Source organism: Ptychodera flava, chromosome 20 (assembly GCF_041260155.1).
Source record: "Ptychodera flava strain L36383 chromosome 20, AS_Pfla_20210202, whole genome shotgun sequence".
In the NCBI taxonomy this organism is placed as follows: domain Eukaryota; kingdom Metazoa; phylum Hemichordata; class Enteropneusta; family Ptychoderidae; genus Ptychodera; species Ptychodera flava.
The window spans coordinates 7,857,619-7,873,366 of NC_091947.1; the positions used below are offsets into that span (position 1 = coordinate 7,857,619).

The following is a 15,748-nucleotide window of genomic DNA, read 5'->3' on the forward strand; positions in this document are numbered from 1 at the left end:
TTACTTTGGCCATGTGTCTCTTTGTACTGGTGCATCATTTGGGGCAGGTCTCTTTCAACTGGTCCATTATTGGGGCCATGCATTGCTTTCAACTGGTCCACTATCAGGGCCATGTGTCTCTGAGGTACTGTGAGCTTTACTGTTGAATGTCAGTGGGCAAGAAATAACTTGCTTTTCCTTTGTGTTTGTGCTTTCCTTACATCAAACTTCCTGAGAAATGTTCAGAACATCAAACAGAGGCAAAATTTTCAATTATGTATGCGGAATTACCAAACTTCAATGAAACTTTCCCAATGCCACTCATTTATTTATTCGTTTATTGGAAAAAAAAAATGCAAAACACAAAAGCAGAGATTTGTACAAAATGAAAAGCGGACATTACCAATAAAAAATAAACAGAATATTGTGCATGGAGTGTTTGATGTAATAGACTGAATGAATCTGAAGTGTGCTAACCTTCTTAGCACTCTTTGTACACAGAAATACTGCAGTCTACTTTCAAAAGACAACTGTCTTTTCTGCCAAGAGACATGTCCCATGGTGCATTTCATTTAAAAGACAGACAAACAAGCAAAATCTTGGTTTCAAAAACCAATAAACTCCTCACTGATCAGTTCCAAACACTATATCACCTTTCTCAACTTTGACTACTGAAGTAAAATCACGATTCCTCCTATTGCATCTAGTCACATATACGTATCTTACTTGAAACTGATCAGCGTGAGTTTATTTGGTAAGTACAACTAGGAGAGTTTCTCATAAATATATCAATACCTGGCTATTTTACAAGTCAGTATTGCAGACACGGAGATACAATTTACACCAGCAGACGGGTACACCTACTTGCTTACATACATTCACAGGGAAAATGGAAACTTGTAATTGGGTCACCTCATGAAGAGCTCTATTCAGAACTACATGGTAGATCTTGTCAGATACACCAGCTGGGAATGGAAAGTGTAGCTTCAAAGAGAAAATCCCTGAACATGAAGTGATACAAGCAGTGACACTGTGTTTGTTCAATTGACTAGTATTATCAAGAGAAGGCTGTATCCAAGGGGGAGACACACCTAGGAACAAGAAGCAATGCCCTATCTAAACCAGTAAATGTAGGCTTTAACGTGGAATGCCCCTGCCTCTACCCCTTGGCATACCAGGTTGACCACCCCCTGACTGTGGATTCTTGACAGTTTCATCTACAGAGAGGATCAGACAGGCTGCTTCGGATGCTGCTGTGATAGCATTCATTTTGACAATGGCTGGTTCCCACACGAAGGCTTCCATATTGTCAGCTATGTCCTCTGTGTTGATATCTACACCATACCACATACCTCCTGCAAAGTTCAAATCATAATCAGAGAATCAATTACTGACACAATTGCATTTGAAAATGATTTCTGGGACACAGTTTGAAAAATATATCAGCAAAAATGTTCTGTACTTCAAGTATGTGTGCACAAGTAGTTTCCTATCAGAACATAGTAGCAGTGATCAGTATTACTTTGGGACTAATTTGTGATTTCTAAATTTGTGCTGGTTCCTTTAGGTTTCAAAATTAGAATAGACTGTTTTGACAGATGCCTAGGACTTTGTTCATGGGGACTAACAAAGATTCATTTTTGTGAATACATACCTTGTGAATGTTTCTGTCAAAGTTTTAGACTGAAAAGACTGTTTGATAGATGCAGAGGACTTTGTCCATGGGTACTAACAAAGATTCATTTTTGTGAATACACATAATTAGCTAAAGCCAGTTCACATACCTTGTGAATGTTTCTGTCGAAGTTTATTCAATATATTAGTTGCATCAAAGCCAGCATTGTCACAAAGTTGTCTAGGTATACACTCCAGAGCTTTGGCCATGGCACCAGTTAAGATCTGTTCTTTGCCTGCTATCGTACGGGAATAGTCACGTAAATATTTACTAAGTTCCATTTCAATGGCTCCACCACCTGTGAAACGAGAATGAAAAGGCAAAAATACTGGATTAATTACTGAATTGGAAAGACCAATTACAGTGATTTTGCAATTGATGAGTATAAATTGAACAATGACTAATATTTTGCATACATAAATACTAATATATTGTCTCTCATACATAGGCTATGGATGGGAGAGCTATGAGAAGTATGTTCTGTACACCAAGATTTACCTATATGATCTCTGACATATGCAAATACTCTTGATATACATTGAGAATCAACTTGATGCAGAAGGATATAGTTTTAGATTACTAAAATATCACATTGTATACTCTGATCATATCTGAACTTCAAATGTGTATCTGTGTCAAACATTCATTTCTCAACCACCATGCACACACTATAACTGTGTACGGAGACGAGAACTGTACCTGCGACAACTGCATCATTCTTGATGGCTCTCCTGACAATCATGATGGCATCATGCAATGATCTCTCAGTCTCATCAATGAACTGCTCTGCACCACCTCGGAGTATCAGGGTACATGTCTTGGCTTGGGGACAGCCTCTGAAAATGTTGTACCTATCTCCACCGATTTGCTGCTCAAGGAAAGATTCACATCTGCCCAGTACATCATCAGTAATACTTTCCACTGATGTCTGGATGGCGCCACCACACGCCTTCATAGTACGTTTGAGATCTTCCTCTGGCACACGACCGGCACAGAAAAGGTCCCTGAAATGAAGTGAGGTGATTTTCATTTGAGGCATACGGGGGATCTTTTCAAATTTTCATGAATACTTGCAGGTCACTCTTAGATTTTTACTTGTTGAAGTACAGATCTAAAACTTTGTTATGTGATTTTCCTTTTCCTCAATTATATTAAACAAAATACGGAATGCAAGCATAACACTTACCTGTCAGCAAACCACTGAGTGGCCACATCACCGATGGGAAGTTTTGATAGGACCACTTTGGCCCCACTGTCGTAGATTTTCTGCAATTTGTCATATAAGATCGACCATTCTGCATCTACAACAGCCTGGTATTCCTGTTTATGTGAGTTAAAAACATAAATAATATTGCATTGTGCCTTATCATTTTCAACTATTAAACAGCATACGATAATTTATTTTAATTCTTTGAGTATGATAATTTTTTCCTCCCAATCATATTCTTCTAAATAATTCAAATTTTTCACAATGGGGTAGATGGTGAGAAGAGTACAGAAATGTATGTTATGTATACCCCCATCAGCTGAGAATGTAAGTCAGGATGTTTGCATTTCATCATGGAGTGTTCTATTTTTGAACGGTTTTGTGGAGAATTTCTTACCGCGACATTGTCAAGCCTGATCTCAGCATTGTCTCTCTCTGCCTTCAACTCAAGTTCCACATTGAGGAGTGCAATCTTCGGATTCTCATACTTCTTAGGTTGCATTTCAAAGCCAGCATAGGAGAATGTCTTCTTGAAGGCGACACCATTAACCAACATTGAATCCTGCAGGAGAAATAGAAACACATTGGAAATTAGATCCAGGAATTGACACAGAAATTCACAAAATTTGGTGTGGTAGATTAGACTATCTCTACAGTGCAGAGCTTGAAATGTGCATAGGAAATGGATGTGAAACTTTCACTTTCATATTGCATAATATATTTTCTAAACACACAGAATGCTTTCACTTGAAACTGACATAAAATATTTGTAAACGGGAACAATTTCACTTTCACTTTTAACGGATATGTTCATTTTCATTAGTTTCTAATAGAAATGGGAAAGAATATATGCAACACCAATGAACCACAAAGCATGAGCTGGGAAATTCCCAGATACCACCTTTAGAACCACTTGATACATAATAGATTTGTTCATCTCCGTTTGTCACACTTACACACTTACCTCTAATGCACCACCAGTAACTTTTTTGATACCAATCATATCCAATGGTAAGAGTTCATCTAATGACATTACTGCATCTACTACCATTTTTGAAAAGAATTCCTTATTTGCAGCCACCAACTTTGAACTCAGTGTTGTTGCCGCACATTTCTCTAGTAGTTCACGAAGTTGCCTGTGACAAGAAAGAATTCACAAAAGTATGAAATTAATGGCGACAATTCAACCCCATCAGGTTGTTGTCACTGTATGATGAGTTGGCTAGTCAACTATGTGCTCAAAATGACCTCAATACAAGTGGAGGACGTGAAATTAGGTGCTGCTATCAATTACGGACTGCTATTACACAATTTGTCAGCAAGTTGCTTAAAGATGATTCACAGTACTTTAAACTTTAGAATGGTTTTAAACTTCTACATTCTGGGAAATGTTTTAGATTTATGAAATGTAGGACAAGTCATTTCAAAAATATCTTTTATCAAAGAGCAGTTAAAAACTGTAGTATTTCTACTAGGTAAATCTGCTTTTAATATTTTTCAGGTTTCTTGTCCTGTAGTTTTCACAGCTTCATTATTTTAACTGTCTGTGCTTAGTTTTTAGATGTGCAAGGTTTTGTATGTGTATATCTGTGGCAACATCAAGGAAAATTCCTATCTTTATCGATAAGGCTAATAAACTTATTATCAAAAGAAACTGATGACAAAGGAAGTACTCTATAGCTCTGGCTGACCGCATTAGATTGTACATCTTTGTTAATCAACACAGGCTTTTGCATCTGTCACTTCTTTGTATAAACATGCACAAGGAAAAAGAATGCAAAATGATCAGAATATTACAGCAACTGTGCATTGGGATAAAAACTGCCTTTTACGGACATTACAAATGGTAGAGTGTAGGAATAATGACTAAACTGAATCTGTTTTCATTCATATCAATGGAGAATCACATCAACAGATGACACACAACAGTAGACCAGTTAGTTTATTTGTTGTCACTAAATGTCAACTGCTGGCATTTTGTCGTCAAAAAGTCATCTATTTCTTATGTGCCCTCTACTTGAATGCATGTGCATTACAAGCTGTTAGAGGGTTTTCAAATTTTTGATTTCTGAAATTTGCCATGAGATAGGAAAGACTTTAGTCAAACAGCATCTTTGTCAGTAGATCCTGTCAGGGAAGGCAGCCTGCTAGAAAGATTGCTTTCCAAAATGATGTTAGTGGCAAGCTAATTTCAAGGCATCTCAAGAAAAGACATTACAAATTCTGAGGTGCTTGTAGAAATTCAAATACTTACTGTTTATCATCTTTCTTGATTTTCACAGAAATTTCTTTAATTTTATCGAGCAGAAGCATGGTGGCTTTTCTATACGCTCTGACAATAACTTGAGGGTGTACATTTTCTTCTACAAAAGACTTCACTTGCTTTAAAAATTCTGCCGTAAGCATGGTAACTGTTGTAGTACCATCACCGACCTAAACAAGATAGCAGTGTAGAGTATGAAAAATTTTATATTATCATGCTCAAGTATGCCATCAGGGTGAGACAGATGTGTAAATATCATGCAAGATGTAGGTTTCCTAACTATGGTAGAAGTCTGAGAACACTAATACCGACTCTCTTAGGAAACCTAAGGGGGACATGCTGCTTGGTAAAACTACACTAAAACAGCACAGAAATGCCAAGCACATGGCCATACATTATTGTTCTACCACAAGTGTAACGCCGAGGAAAGCACTGAAGAGCTGTTCTCAGCTGACTACCTTGTGGAAACATAATGCATTACTTGTATACCCTTGAAAATTTTTATATCCATCATGTTACCCCTTTCACAGCTAAAATTTGGAATGACCATATATTGTTTCTCTGTAAATTGACCCCTGATAAAGGAATTTGGGGGGATGCGTGTGAGATAAATGGACATACGATTACCACAACAAATGTCATCTTTTTTAAGCATAGTTATCGTTCTCCAACGATATATATACACACAGCAATTACCATCTTGCAAATTTGTACAGAGTTAAAATCAAAATTCCATCTGATACCTCTATTGCTGCAATACTCACTTCAGCATCTTGTGACTTTGCTATTTCAACAAGAGTTTTCGCTGCTGGATGAACAACATCTAACAATTTCAAAATGGTCGCCCCGTCGTTGGATATTGTTACTTTGCCTGTAAAAATATAACAGTGAACAGAATATGTACTGAACTGTATAATAAAGATCTAATTGAAAGCATGATAGCTTGGCCTAGCTGTCACATTTAATAGAAATATCATTTGAAGTTGAACAGTTCTCTGTCTTTGACTCAACAATCCATTCAACATGCTAATATGAAAACTTTGTGAAACTTCTCAGGAGATACACTGTGTCAAACATTCACTTCAAAGCCCCTTGGGCACAAAACACAAGTTCTGCTCTGATATGTAGCTATCTGCTGGCACAAACAGCACCACAAATGAACAGACATTCGTCTCACCGTTTTCAAAATATTCACGAAAAAAATAACATATATAACATCGAATTCTAAAGAAAACAAATATATTTGGTTGATTTTAATACAGAATTATATGTGCATCACTTACCACCCCCATCAACGATTAATTTATCCATTCCACGTGGACCTAGAGTAGTTCTGACTGCATCGGCAATCACCTGACATGCTGTGATGTTACTCACTATCTGAGATTTGCCCTGTGAAGCCTCTGTGCCCTCCTTAAGGAGGATGATTGCTGGTTGCTATGGAAACAAACATCAAACTTTATTACAGAGTGCTAACTTGCAAGGAAATAACTCAGAGTAGTTATGTTATGATAAGCAAAGAAGATTTTGAAGCCTCATTCTAATCATATGAATTGACACTACACATTCAATTTCCGAATGTAATTATGGAACAAAAGAACAACTAATCATTTTAACATAATTTCAGTTAAAGAACTGCAATGAACAGCCTCACTTTCAGGCGTACTACACTTTCAATATTGGGGACTGCTAACTTGATCAGTGCTTGGGTGTAAAAATATTAAATGCTTGTTAACCCCCTTCACAATCATGTATAGCTGTACTACAGTATTGGGATTTAGTGACGGTACTTTTTCAATAGACAGGAGTACATAAGTCATTAACTGGAGGATGTGTCCTTTTTAGGATTGCCTTTGCATAGTGGAACCCTAGCTCAACCCTGAAACGCATCCCATTCAGATAATGACATTATTGAAATATCTTCCTAATTTGCGCACTCTTCCCTGCTTTTACAGAAATAATGTCAAATTTATATGAGAGGTTCTGCTTTGACAGAAATATATATGAAAATAATATGAATTATAGACAGATATGAGAAGTAACATCTGAGCAGACTCACAGGCAAAATTACCTTCTCATTATGGTGATCAAGTTTGCAATTTACGCTTCCTTGATAATTAATACGAAATTCTCCCTATTCATATTTAATAGTTGTCATGTCACCTGCAATAGCTTTAAAACTTGAAAGTGTTCTACTTTAATGTGTGTGTGGCGTGTGTGAGAATTTACATCTTTCCCAAACATGTAAAAGGTAACATTCTCACACGAAAATACAGACTATGATTGCTTCTATAGATTCCCTGCATTATGGGTTCCTAGATAATAACGGGCAATTACTGCGACCGAATGAAATGATGAATCATTGCTGGCAAAACTAGTATATGATTACACTCTGTGCTTAAATATTATCGAATTTATACTAGGAAAAGTGACTTTACAGCAGAAATTATTACGGTCGATCTTTTCTTTGCGACGACCTGCGAAAGCCGCGGTGCGCTTAAGAATATCGTGCACCCAAGAAGATGTACATAGTTGGCGACAGAGTATGCATGTACTCACACGATCATGCCATCTCATGGAGAGATGAGCCAGAATAGATAGAGTTTGCACTGATATTAGCAAAAACAAAGCCGAAATACACACTTCTGACTAATTATGAAATTTACAAGAAAATTTTCGCCTATTGGCGATTCGATAGTGATGGAGAGACACGCCGATGACGTGGGATATGAAAATCATTTGAGGTTTATACTCACCATCATTTTGAAACTATGGCGGAATCTATATCCCACAATGCACTGGACCATGTTCGACGCATACACATCCAATCGCCCATCCGGTTCAGAAAACTTTCGGTGTTTCCCTTACATGGCTTACTTCACCATGAAGACCACAAAGTCGCGAAGAAATATCTTAAGAGTTTCTTTAATATGATCTTAAAATGCTACGCAAATAATGTTCATAATTCATAATTTGCCCAGTTTACTCCCATGGGAATCCCTTACTGGAGTAAATATACAATTTACAATAGGGGAATCCCTTCCGGTAGGGCTTCAACATTTGTCACATGGATTCCTGTTGAATGTGCGTTTTGCCGTTCACGCAGACATGTACTCACGCACAAACCATGTCTTATCCCGTGTTGGGGGACTAAACTTTGCTTGGAATCCATGGCAAGAAACAACACCGACGATCACGCAGTTTTATCGCGGTCGCAAAGGTTTTTTCGGCCGCGGCATTCCCAGACCACCGTCGCAGTCGAAACTCAACTATGTGCGAAAACCAACTCCACGCGATCCCTGGGAAACAGAATTTCTTAGAGAGAAGTACCGAATCTACAATACCCAGTTAAAATCTTTAAGGTAATTGCATGCCAAATTCTGTCACACGTAATGGTTGCCCACCGTTTCTATTGATGTTGACTTGCGTACACTATGGAGGTACCAGAAGATGCTCCGAAACCTACCATGGACATGGAGGTAGCCTACCCTGGTACCCAGCTAGTTTACAGTGCTGTAGCTCGAGATTTTGCCTGGGCATATATGGTTCGGTCGTCAGAACCACATACCCAGCGAGGTAAAACCTTGACCTACAGCACTGCAGCCACAGGCACTTGACCCGTCGCTTCGCGATCGGTACTGATTCACTTTTCTCTCTACTGTGAATCAGTGCCGATCGCGAAGCGACGGGTCAAGTGCCTGTGACTATTGCTGCGGATTCGTAGCCCTACCACTTCCTTTGCTAGTTGTGTTGGTGATCTAATGACAATCATTAGGTTGCCGGTGATGCATGGTCAATGGTCCAGTGGCCAGCCATATCTTGCATTAACATATCTAATTGCAAATTTTTCTGCAGTATGAGCAGTTGAGTTGATTTCGGCCAAAAATAGTTAGAAAGGGTAATTTTTTGTTCATGGTCTAAATCAGGACCGCGGTCACCGTGTTTTCCTATGAGAGTCAGCACGGCACTAGCTGTGGTGGGAGGCTGTATAATACCAGTAACACACAGCCCTGCCACGCAGAGCTTTATGGAGAGTTGCTAAATAACCATCGACAGGTCAAGGCAACATTTTGAACTTGAAGGTAATTTCGTTGAAATTAACCATGGTGTAGCTTTGGATGGTAAGTAATAAAATACGATTTCTTTAGTACCTACAGTGATCTCCATCACTTCTTAAGTCCTCATCACATGTTAAAGTTCACTGTTGCAATAAGGCTGTTACCTGTTGGTATTAATAACTTATCTAAATGTTACATGAGTGTTTTGTATGGATATAGAAAAATTCACTATAAGATTGACAAAGTTTATAACACAGTAAATGAACTATTCGCTCACTTGTTTTTTGTTTCGTAGTTTCATGTTTAAACAGGAATTAGAAGGCAAGACTGCTGGTATTAGTTTTGAAGAAATCGAGAGAAGAGCTCTCGAAGAACACAACACAGCTATGGAATGGAACAGGCAGGAAAATGAAAGGGTTCGCCTCATTAGGTAGGAAAACAACAGTTATGTATGACTTGCCTTTGCAACATTCAGCTCAAGGTCAAACGTGAGCTGTTGTCATACCAATATCTGTGTGTGTGTCTGTGTGTGTGTGTGTGTGTGTCTGTCTGTCTGTTGGCTGATATCTCAAGAACAGCTTATCAGATAAGAATCAAATCTGGTACATATGTTCTATTTAGGTGGCAAGATAAGATTAGTTTTTGGTGGGTGTGGCTTGCATAAATAATACTAGTTTGCATATTTAAGATATTCTCAGAGTGACAGTGTCATATCTTTTATGAATCTTGTTTGTTGGTAGATATCAGTTTGTGTGTAAAACTTATATAAGATCACTTCAGAAGACAGTTATAACTGCAACATAATTACATTATTACGATACAGAATTCAACATCAACTATGTTTGGAAATGTGACATTTTTGTAAAATGTGCTTTTTTATGTGACAGAGAAGCTAGACAGGGCAGAGAAGCAGAGCTACAACAAAGGGATTGGAAAGACGAGCGACTGAAAAGATTTGAAGAGGCGGCCATGTTGAAAGAAGAATATGAACTGATGGTCAAAGCTGAAAAGGTAAGTTGACTCTTGAGAACAAGTCCTACATGTCAGTATTAAACGAAACAAGCTGCAATTTTTAATCAACATGTTTAGTCCAGAACCAGAAAACAAGCATTTCACATGTAGATATGTTGAAATACAATAACTAGCCACCAAACGTGACAAATTGTGTGCCATATGCAATGCTATTGTTAACAAATGAATTCCAGCCTGGACTAAAATTCGGTTGTCAACAATAATATCACAAACATGCAGACTTTATTGACAACTTTAACTCTGGGCATCGAAACATGATTTTTGGAGTTGAAGAAGGAACTGGTATTATTACTAAACATAATAAAAATAATGAAAAATACATCAACAAGAGACTTCCAAGAGATGACTTTTGCTATATAACTCATTCTTTTCCCCATACATGTAGGAGGCCAGCAAATCATTCATCACCTTGGAAACGCTGGATGAAGCCATTGAAAGAGCACTAGCTGACCCAAAGGACTATAATTTTGCTATTGACAAAGAGGGTCGGAAAATTTACAAAAGTGACATACCAATAGCAAGTTAGTGAAGAGTGTGATCATCACATTAAGGACAGTGATATGTTAGGATTCAGGTTGTCCTGTTGCCATGGCAATACATGTAAACCAGCTTGAAGTGAAGACATGTATGATGGAGTTTCATATGATATCTGAAGCAAAGTGCTATTACAAATGCTCTAAAAGAATTTGAGATAATACTTGAGAGTTCACACATGAACAACTTGTTGAACAACGCTGTCTATCTGCTTCCGGCTTTATTGAACACTAAGCTTACACAGAGGCAACCAATGAACACTACAGATACTAGGTTGAAACAATTTGATGACAATTTTGACATGATAAAGGTGTAGCTGCAGATGGAAAACGGCAGACAATTAACATTGCTACACTTTCAACTTTACCACTTGGTACAAACTAAATTCCTGTGAAACAGTTTTGCATCTAGGGCACAATGCTGGATAATCGGATACATTATCAGTAATAACTTGAGGGTATGACATCGTAAAATTCACTGGTGTTGACAAAGCTATAATGTTATTAAGAAAAAAGTAACGAGAAAGGGCATGATCTAAGGATCTCAGTTTCTGCACAGTTGATCACAACTGAGCAAGTTTACAAACTTCCTCACTTTAATTTTGAGATAAAAAAGTTGTGAACAACTTCCATTACTCTAGATGTCTCACTTTATCATCTCAGCCGTCAAGATTTAAATATTTGAACATTTTTAAGGTATTAAACTGCAATGATCTTCAAAGTTGATTTGTGTGGTCATTTCATGAACTCACTGTTGCTAGGAGATTCTTACAGAACTTTATCTACAGAGTGTTTCAGTTTCAGTGGAGTAGGTTATCAACATTGCTCTCACAGGCTGGGGGGAGATTTCTTGTACAGCTTGACAAGAACTCACAGATTTCGCAAAAATGTTTTAGTAAGAGTGTGTTTCAGAACCATTTTTTTCCTTTTCACACTCTGTTGTGTGTAACACACCAGATATATAGACAGCCTTTGCAGAGTCAAAATTGCCAGGTTTCACATTTTTGACAGGGGATGCTTACCATTGAAGAGTTTTCTAAAATTGACCATTTTGAATCAGTACTATCACATTCCACCATCGTAACTGTTTTTAGCAGGCAGTATGGCAAAACTACTTTGATGACCCATTTAACAATATTTAAACAATTGTGTACCTCCTCTTGTCCCATGATGGATGAAAGCAAACTTTGCATGACATAAATATGCAAGGCGGAGCTGAGTACTTTGTAGAGAGCAGTTTCCTTGAGTCCATTATGGTCCTGGAGGGGGTGGGGGACACATTATTTCTATTATGTTATAGTTTTGGCACTGCCAAAGAATTTGTAGATGCAGAAAACATCTAGGTCACATCTAGATAATCGGATACATTATCAGTAATAATCTGAGGGTATGACATCGTAAAATTCACTGGTATTGATAAAGCTATAACACAATTCAGAAAAAAGTGACGAGAAAGGGCATGATCTTATGATTGCACTTTCTTCACAGTTGATCACAACTGAGCAAGCTCACAACCTTCCTCACTTTAATTTTGAGATTAAAAGGTGGTGAAAAGTCAATCAAAGTTGAACAGCATGTGAACAACCGCCATTCATCCAAAGGTCTCACCTTATCATTGAAATCAGGATTTTGAACAAGATGGTAGAAATGAACACCAAGTAATCAAACTGGTTAATTGGTGACTTTATTAACATACAAAACCACAGCAAAACATCTCTGTTAACAAATGTGAAAGTTCAAAACTGTATCATACCTATTTTTGGAATAATGGGTTTCTCTTGATGTGTATTTCAGCATTCATCACCTCTTGTCTTCATGCATTGAAGTGAGATATTCTGATACTAGAATCAGGACTAGTGTCCTAGGGTGTTTCCTGAACAATATTCTACGCAAAGTTAATTGCCAGAAATAATAGATACACTTGCTGTACATCCATTAAAATACAGACTGTATTTTCAAATGCAAGATCCCATGACATAAGAAAGTTAAATGGTCATTTGGTTACAATACTATGACCTTAAAGAATGGGATTTCTTCTGCCTGAAAGACATCTGATGGACATGACAGTAAAAAAATAGCATATACCACTACAGTCACAAGATCATCTTTTGCTCGCTCTTTTGGCGGCATCAAGTTCAGCGATAAAAAAACCTGATTTTTACATAGGTGGATTTGTCTACGATACTCTCCTACAACTAGTAAGTAAAAAAATTGCAGCAAGATAAACAAGTCACATTATAGTTTGATGTGAAACAAGTTCTTGAAAGACAGAAAATTTATTTTTTAACTCTAAATCCCTATAATAAAGAATCTATGGTGATAAGATCGATGTCTAAATTTTTACATACATTAATCACAACAATATGAAAGTGACACCGCAAGTCAATAATTGCCACATTTCTGTACCCGACCATTGAAACCAAACCTGTTAAATAGAGTATGGAACGTGTTAACATCTTGTTGCTTGGATTGACTTTCAAAAACATAATGGGAACATAAAAAATGGAAAGGTCAGAAAGTTGAAGTACATAAATAATGCCCAGTGTTGTCAAATCTGTGAAACTTTGCTGTATTTACATTCAAGCAGATAACAATCATTTTACACAGTACTTTGACAAAACTTGCAAAAAGTATTGACAATCTCAAGATTTCAAGGAAATTACATCCCTTCTTTAAAACTGAAGTGTCAGAAACTCTAAGCTTCTTCCTTGAAAATGCATACTGTACAGTGTTTAATTTGTGATAAGTTAGCTCAAATTATGTTCTAAATTAAACATGCACTGGAACGCTTCAACGTCATTGGAACACAACAATTTAAAAATATCGTTGATTGGAAGAAATGCAGAAAAAAAAAACATTAAGCAGCTGTGCAAACTTTGTGTAAATAATATTAATTTAATCTTTACGTTTCATTCACGTAAATAAAACAAAAGCGAAGACCTAGAGTAGAATTACCATGATTTCAGATTTTGTCCTCATTAAAAAGATTTCAAACCAAACTCATTGCACTGCACACAGCTATGACTTGCATTGTCGATTGCATTCAACATGGAGATAAACAATCAACACAAAAAATCTTTAAAAAAACCCAAAAAAACCAGCAACAACAAATGCGTAAGATACAGAGTACCCACAAGGAGAAATACATTTATTCAGATGTTAAACTGTGCAAAGAATAGCGCAAACTCCTGTATATAGTTACTTTCACACTGATATTGAAATACTTGTCGGTTGGTATTAAAGCATATTATTCTTGATTAAAGCTGATAAACTCTGCATAGATTAGTGCCTGTTTGGTATCAAAGATCTGTATTGTTTCTGTTTTCAAATTGTCCCTCCATCCATCCGTCCACGCCCTGTAACATCTCATCTTAAAGCCCCAAAACACAACAGTCTTGTAAAAAACACATAAAAACTATTGACAAAATTCTGGTTTGGCAATGTAGCACCCTACAATTTAGAAGATTGACCAACGGTTTTAGACAACGAAATATGCAATAAAACAACTCTCAAGATGAGGTGCACCTACTGTTTTTTTTTCTCTGGGTTATCTTTGTCCTACATGAAGTTACTTGATGGCAATTCATCATACCATAACCGCATAATTTTTGTTAAAGTTTGAGAAGTCATTGGTCTCTCAGACATGCATACACACATACACTGTACAATATTATTTAATGAAAAAATAGAGAACTTTACAAAAGTTGATACAACAAGCAAAAGTTTCAAAAACACTTTTAAGTTATGAAAAAAGATTCACGTTTCGATGGATTGATGTAGAAAATAAAGTCTTTTTTTGAAGTATACATATTGACAACCTCTTTTCTTTAGATTTGGTTGGAAGAGTGTTTACCAAGTTCACTTAGAAACCAATTTATCCATGTACTATTTGCGTCTGAAGCACCAAATCTGCAGTATGACAACTCGACATTTGAAAATTCCCTGAAATGCACATGTGTAAAACAATTGTATCAAATGATTGCATATTCACAAGTGTTAAATACCCGCGTACTAGGTTCAAGGGCAATGCACCAGATTTCACAAAGCCTTACTGATTAGTACTTTTGTGAAGACTTTGGGGAAGATACATGAACAGTTTGGGAATCCAATTACCATTGTGTTTGCCCCTCATATGATTGTAGTAGTGTACTGTGAGGGACCGAAGTATAAAGACTTTGAAACTCTGGTAAAGATATACAGACTCTGCCATATAAACATTGCTGATTATCACACTTCCCTGTCAATGTAACAATGAGAGTTTACTACCCTTCTACTGTATCACTCGGTTGTACCAATGTTTGCCATCCTCCTACCGTCTCACAACTTTGTTTTTGCTCCATACAGTTAAAGTAGCAAGTCATGTGACACCATCTTGAAAACACTAGTCTCAATCCCACAGATTTGTGTGGGCATTATCAGTTAACAGGGCATAAAGTACAATCACAGCAGATGGACATTGTGATATCATCACTTCTGTGATGAAACTGAAATTGGTGATTTCACAATGAAAGACCTGTTTGTTAATACACATATCACCTGATATGGTGATGCAAAATGTTACAGCTCTGTAATGGATGAAAAATATTCATTAATATTCAACATCTAGTATCTTGAACAAAATTAAAAAGTTCAGCCTCTGTTTACTTGGTACTCTACTATGGTTTCAGCCTGGATATGTATGAAAGTGGAAACTACACCAGAACCCTGACTGGTGACCGAGTTTTACATTTCAGATCAAGCTTAAATTTCAGATCAAACTGACAATGTATGGAAAGATAAGAACCTGAGAACTTTGCTTAGTCACCGTATGGTCACAGAGCAAAGACCAGCAGTGGTGCTTGTTTTAAGGAAGACTTCCTATGACATGTACAGCTTTTTTTAATACATAATATTTGTTTGAGTCAAGGAATTTTGGTCCATTTTTAGGCTGAATGATGACCTTCAATAGACTTTAGTCCAGTTATCCCACAATGCACTGCTGCAGCTGTTAAAAACTCTTTT

At 37.0% G+C, this 15,748-nt stretch overlaps 2 protein-coding genes across 2 annotated transcripts; one reads left to right on the forward strand and one right to left on the reverse strand.

Moving 5' to 3' along the window:
• Positions 1 to 286: 286 nt before the first annotated feature.
• LOC139119903 (T-complex protein 1 subunit eta-like) lies at positions 287 to 8,130 on the reverse strand. The gene is made up of 10 exons (XM_070683857.1): positions 7,881 to 8,130; positions 6,408 to 6,561; positions 5,889 to 5,995; positions 5,116 to 5,294; positions 3,826 to 3,997; positions 3,259 to 3,423; positions 2,841 to 2,974; positions 2,354 to 2,658; positions 1,764 to 1,952; positions 287 to 1,334 (listed from the first exon to the last, which is right to left on the reverse strand). The coding sequence occupies exons 1-10, from the start codon at positions 7,929 to 7,931 to the stop codon at positions 1,117 to 1,119; spliced, it is 1,674 nt and encodes a 557-aa protein (XP_070539958.1). The 5' UTR covers positions 7,932 to 8,130; the 3' UTR covers positions 287 to 1,116.
• A 14-nt stretch (positions 8,131 to 8,144) lies between these two features.
• On the forward strand, positions 8,145 to 11,471 carry LOC139119904 (small ribosomal subunit protein mS26-like). Its single transcript, XM_070683858.1, has 4 exons — positions 8,145 to 8,486; positions 9,478 to 9,612; positions 10,070 to 10,193; positions 10,600 to 11,471. Exons 1-4 carry the CDS (start codon positions 8,233 to 8,235, stop codon positions 10,738 to 10,740), a joined length of 654 nt encoding a protein of 217 aa, XP_070539959.1. The 5' UTR covers positions 8,145 to 8,232; the 3' UTR covers positions 10,741 to 11,471.
• The last annotated feature ends 4,277 nt before the right edge of the window (positions 11,472 to 15,748 follow it).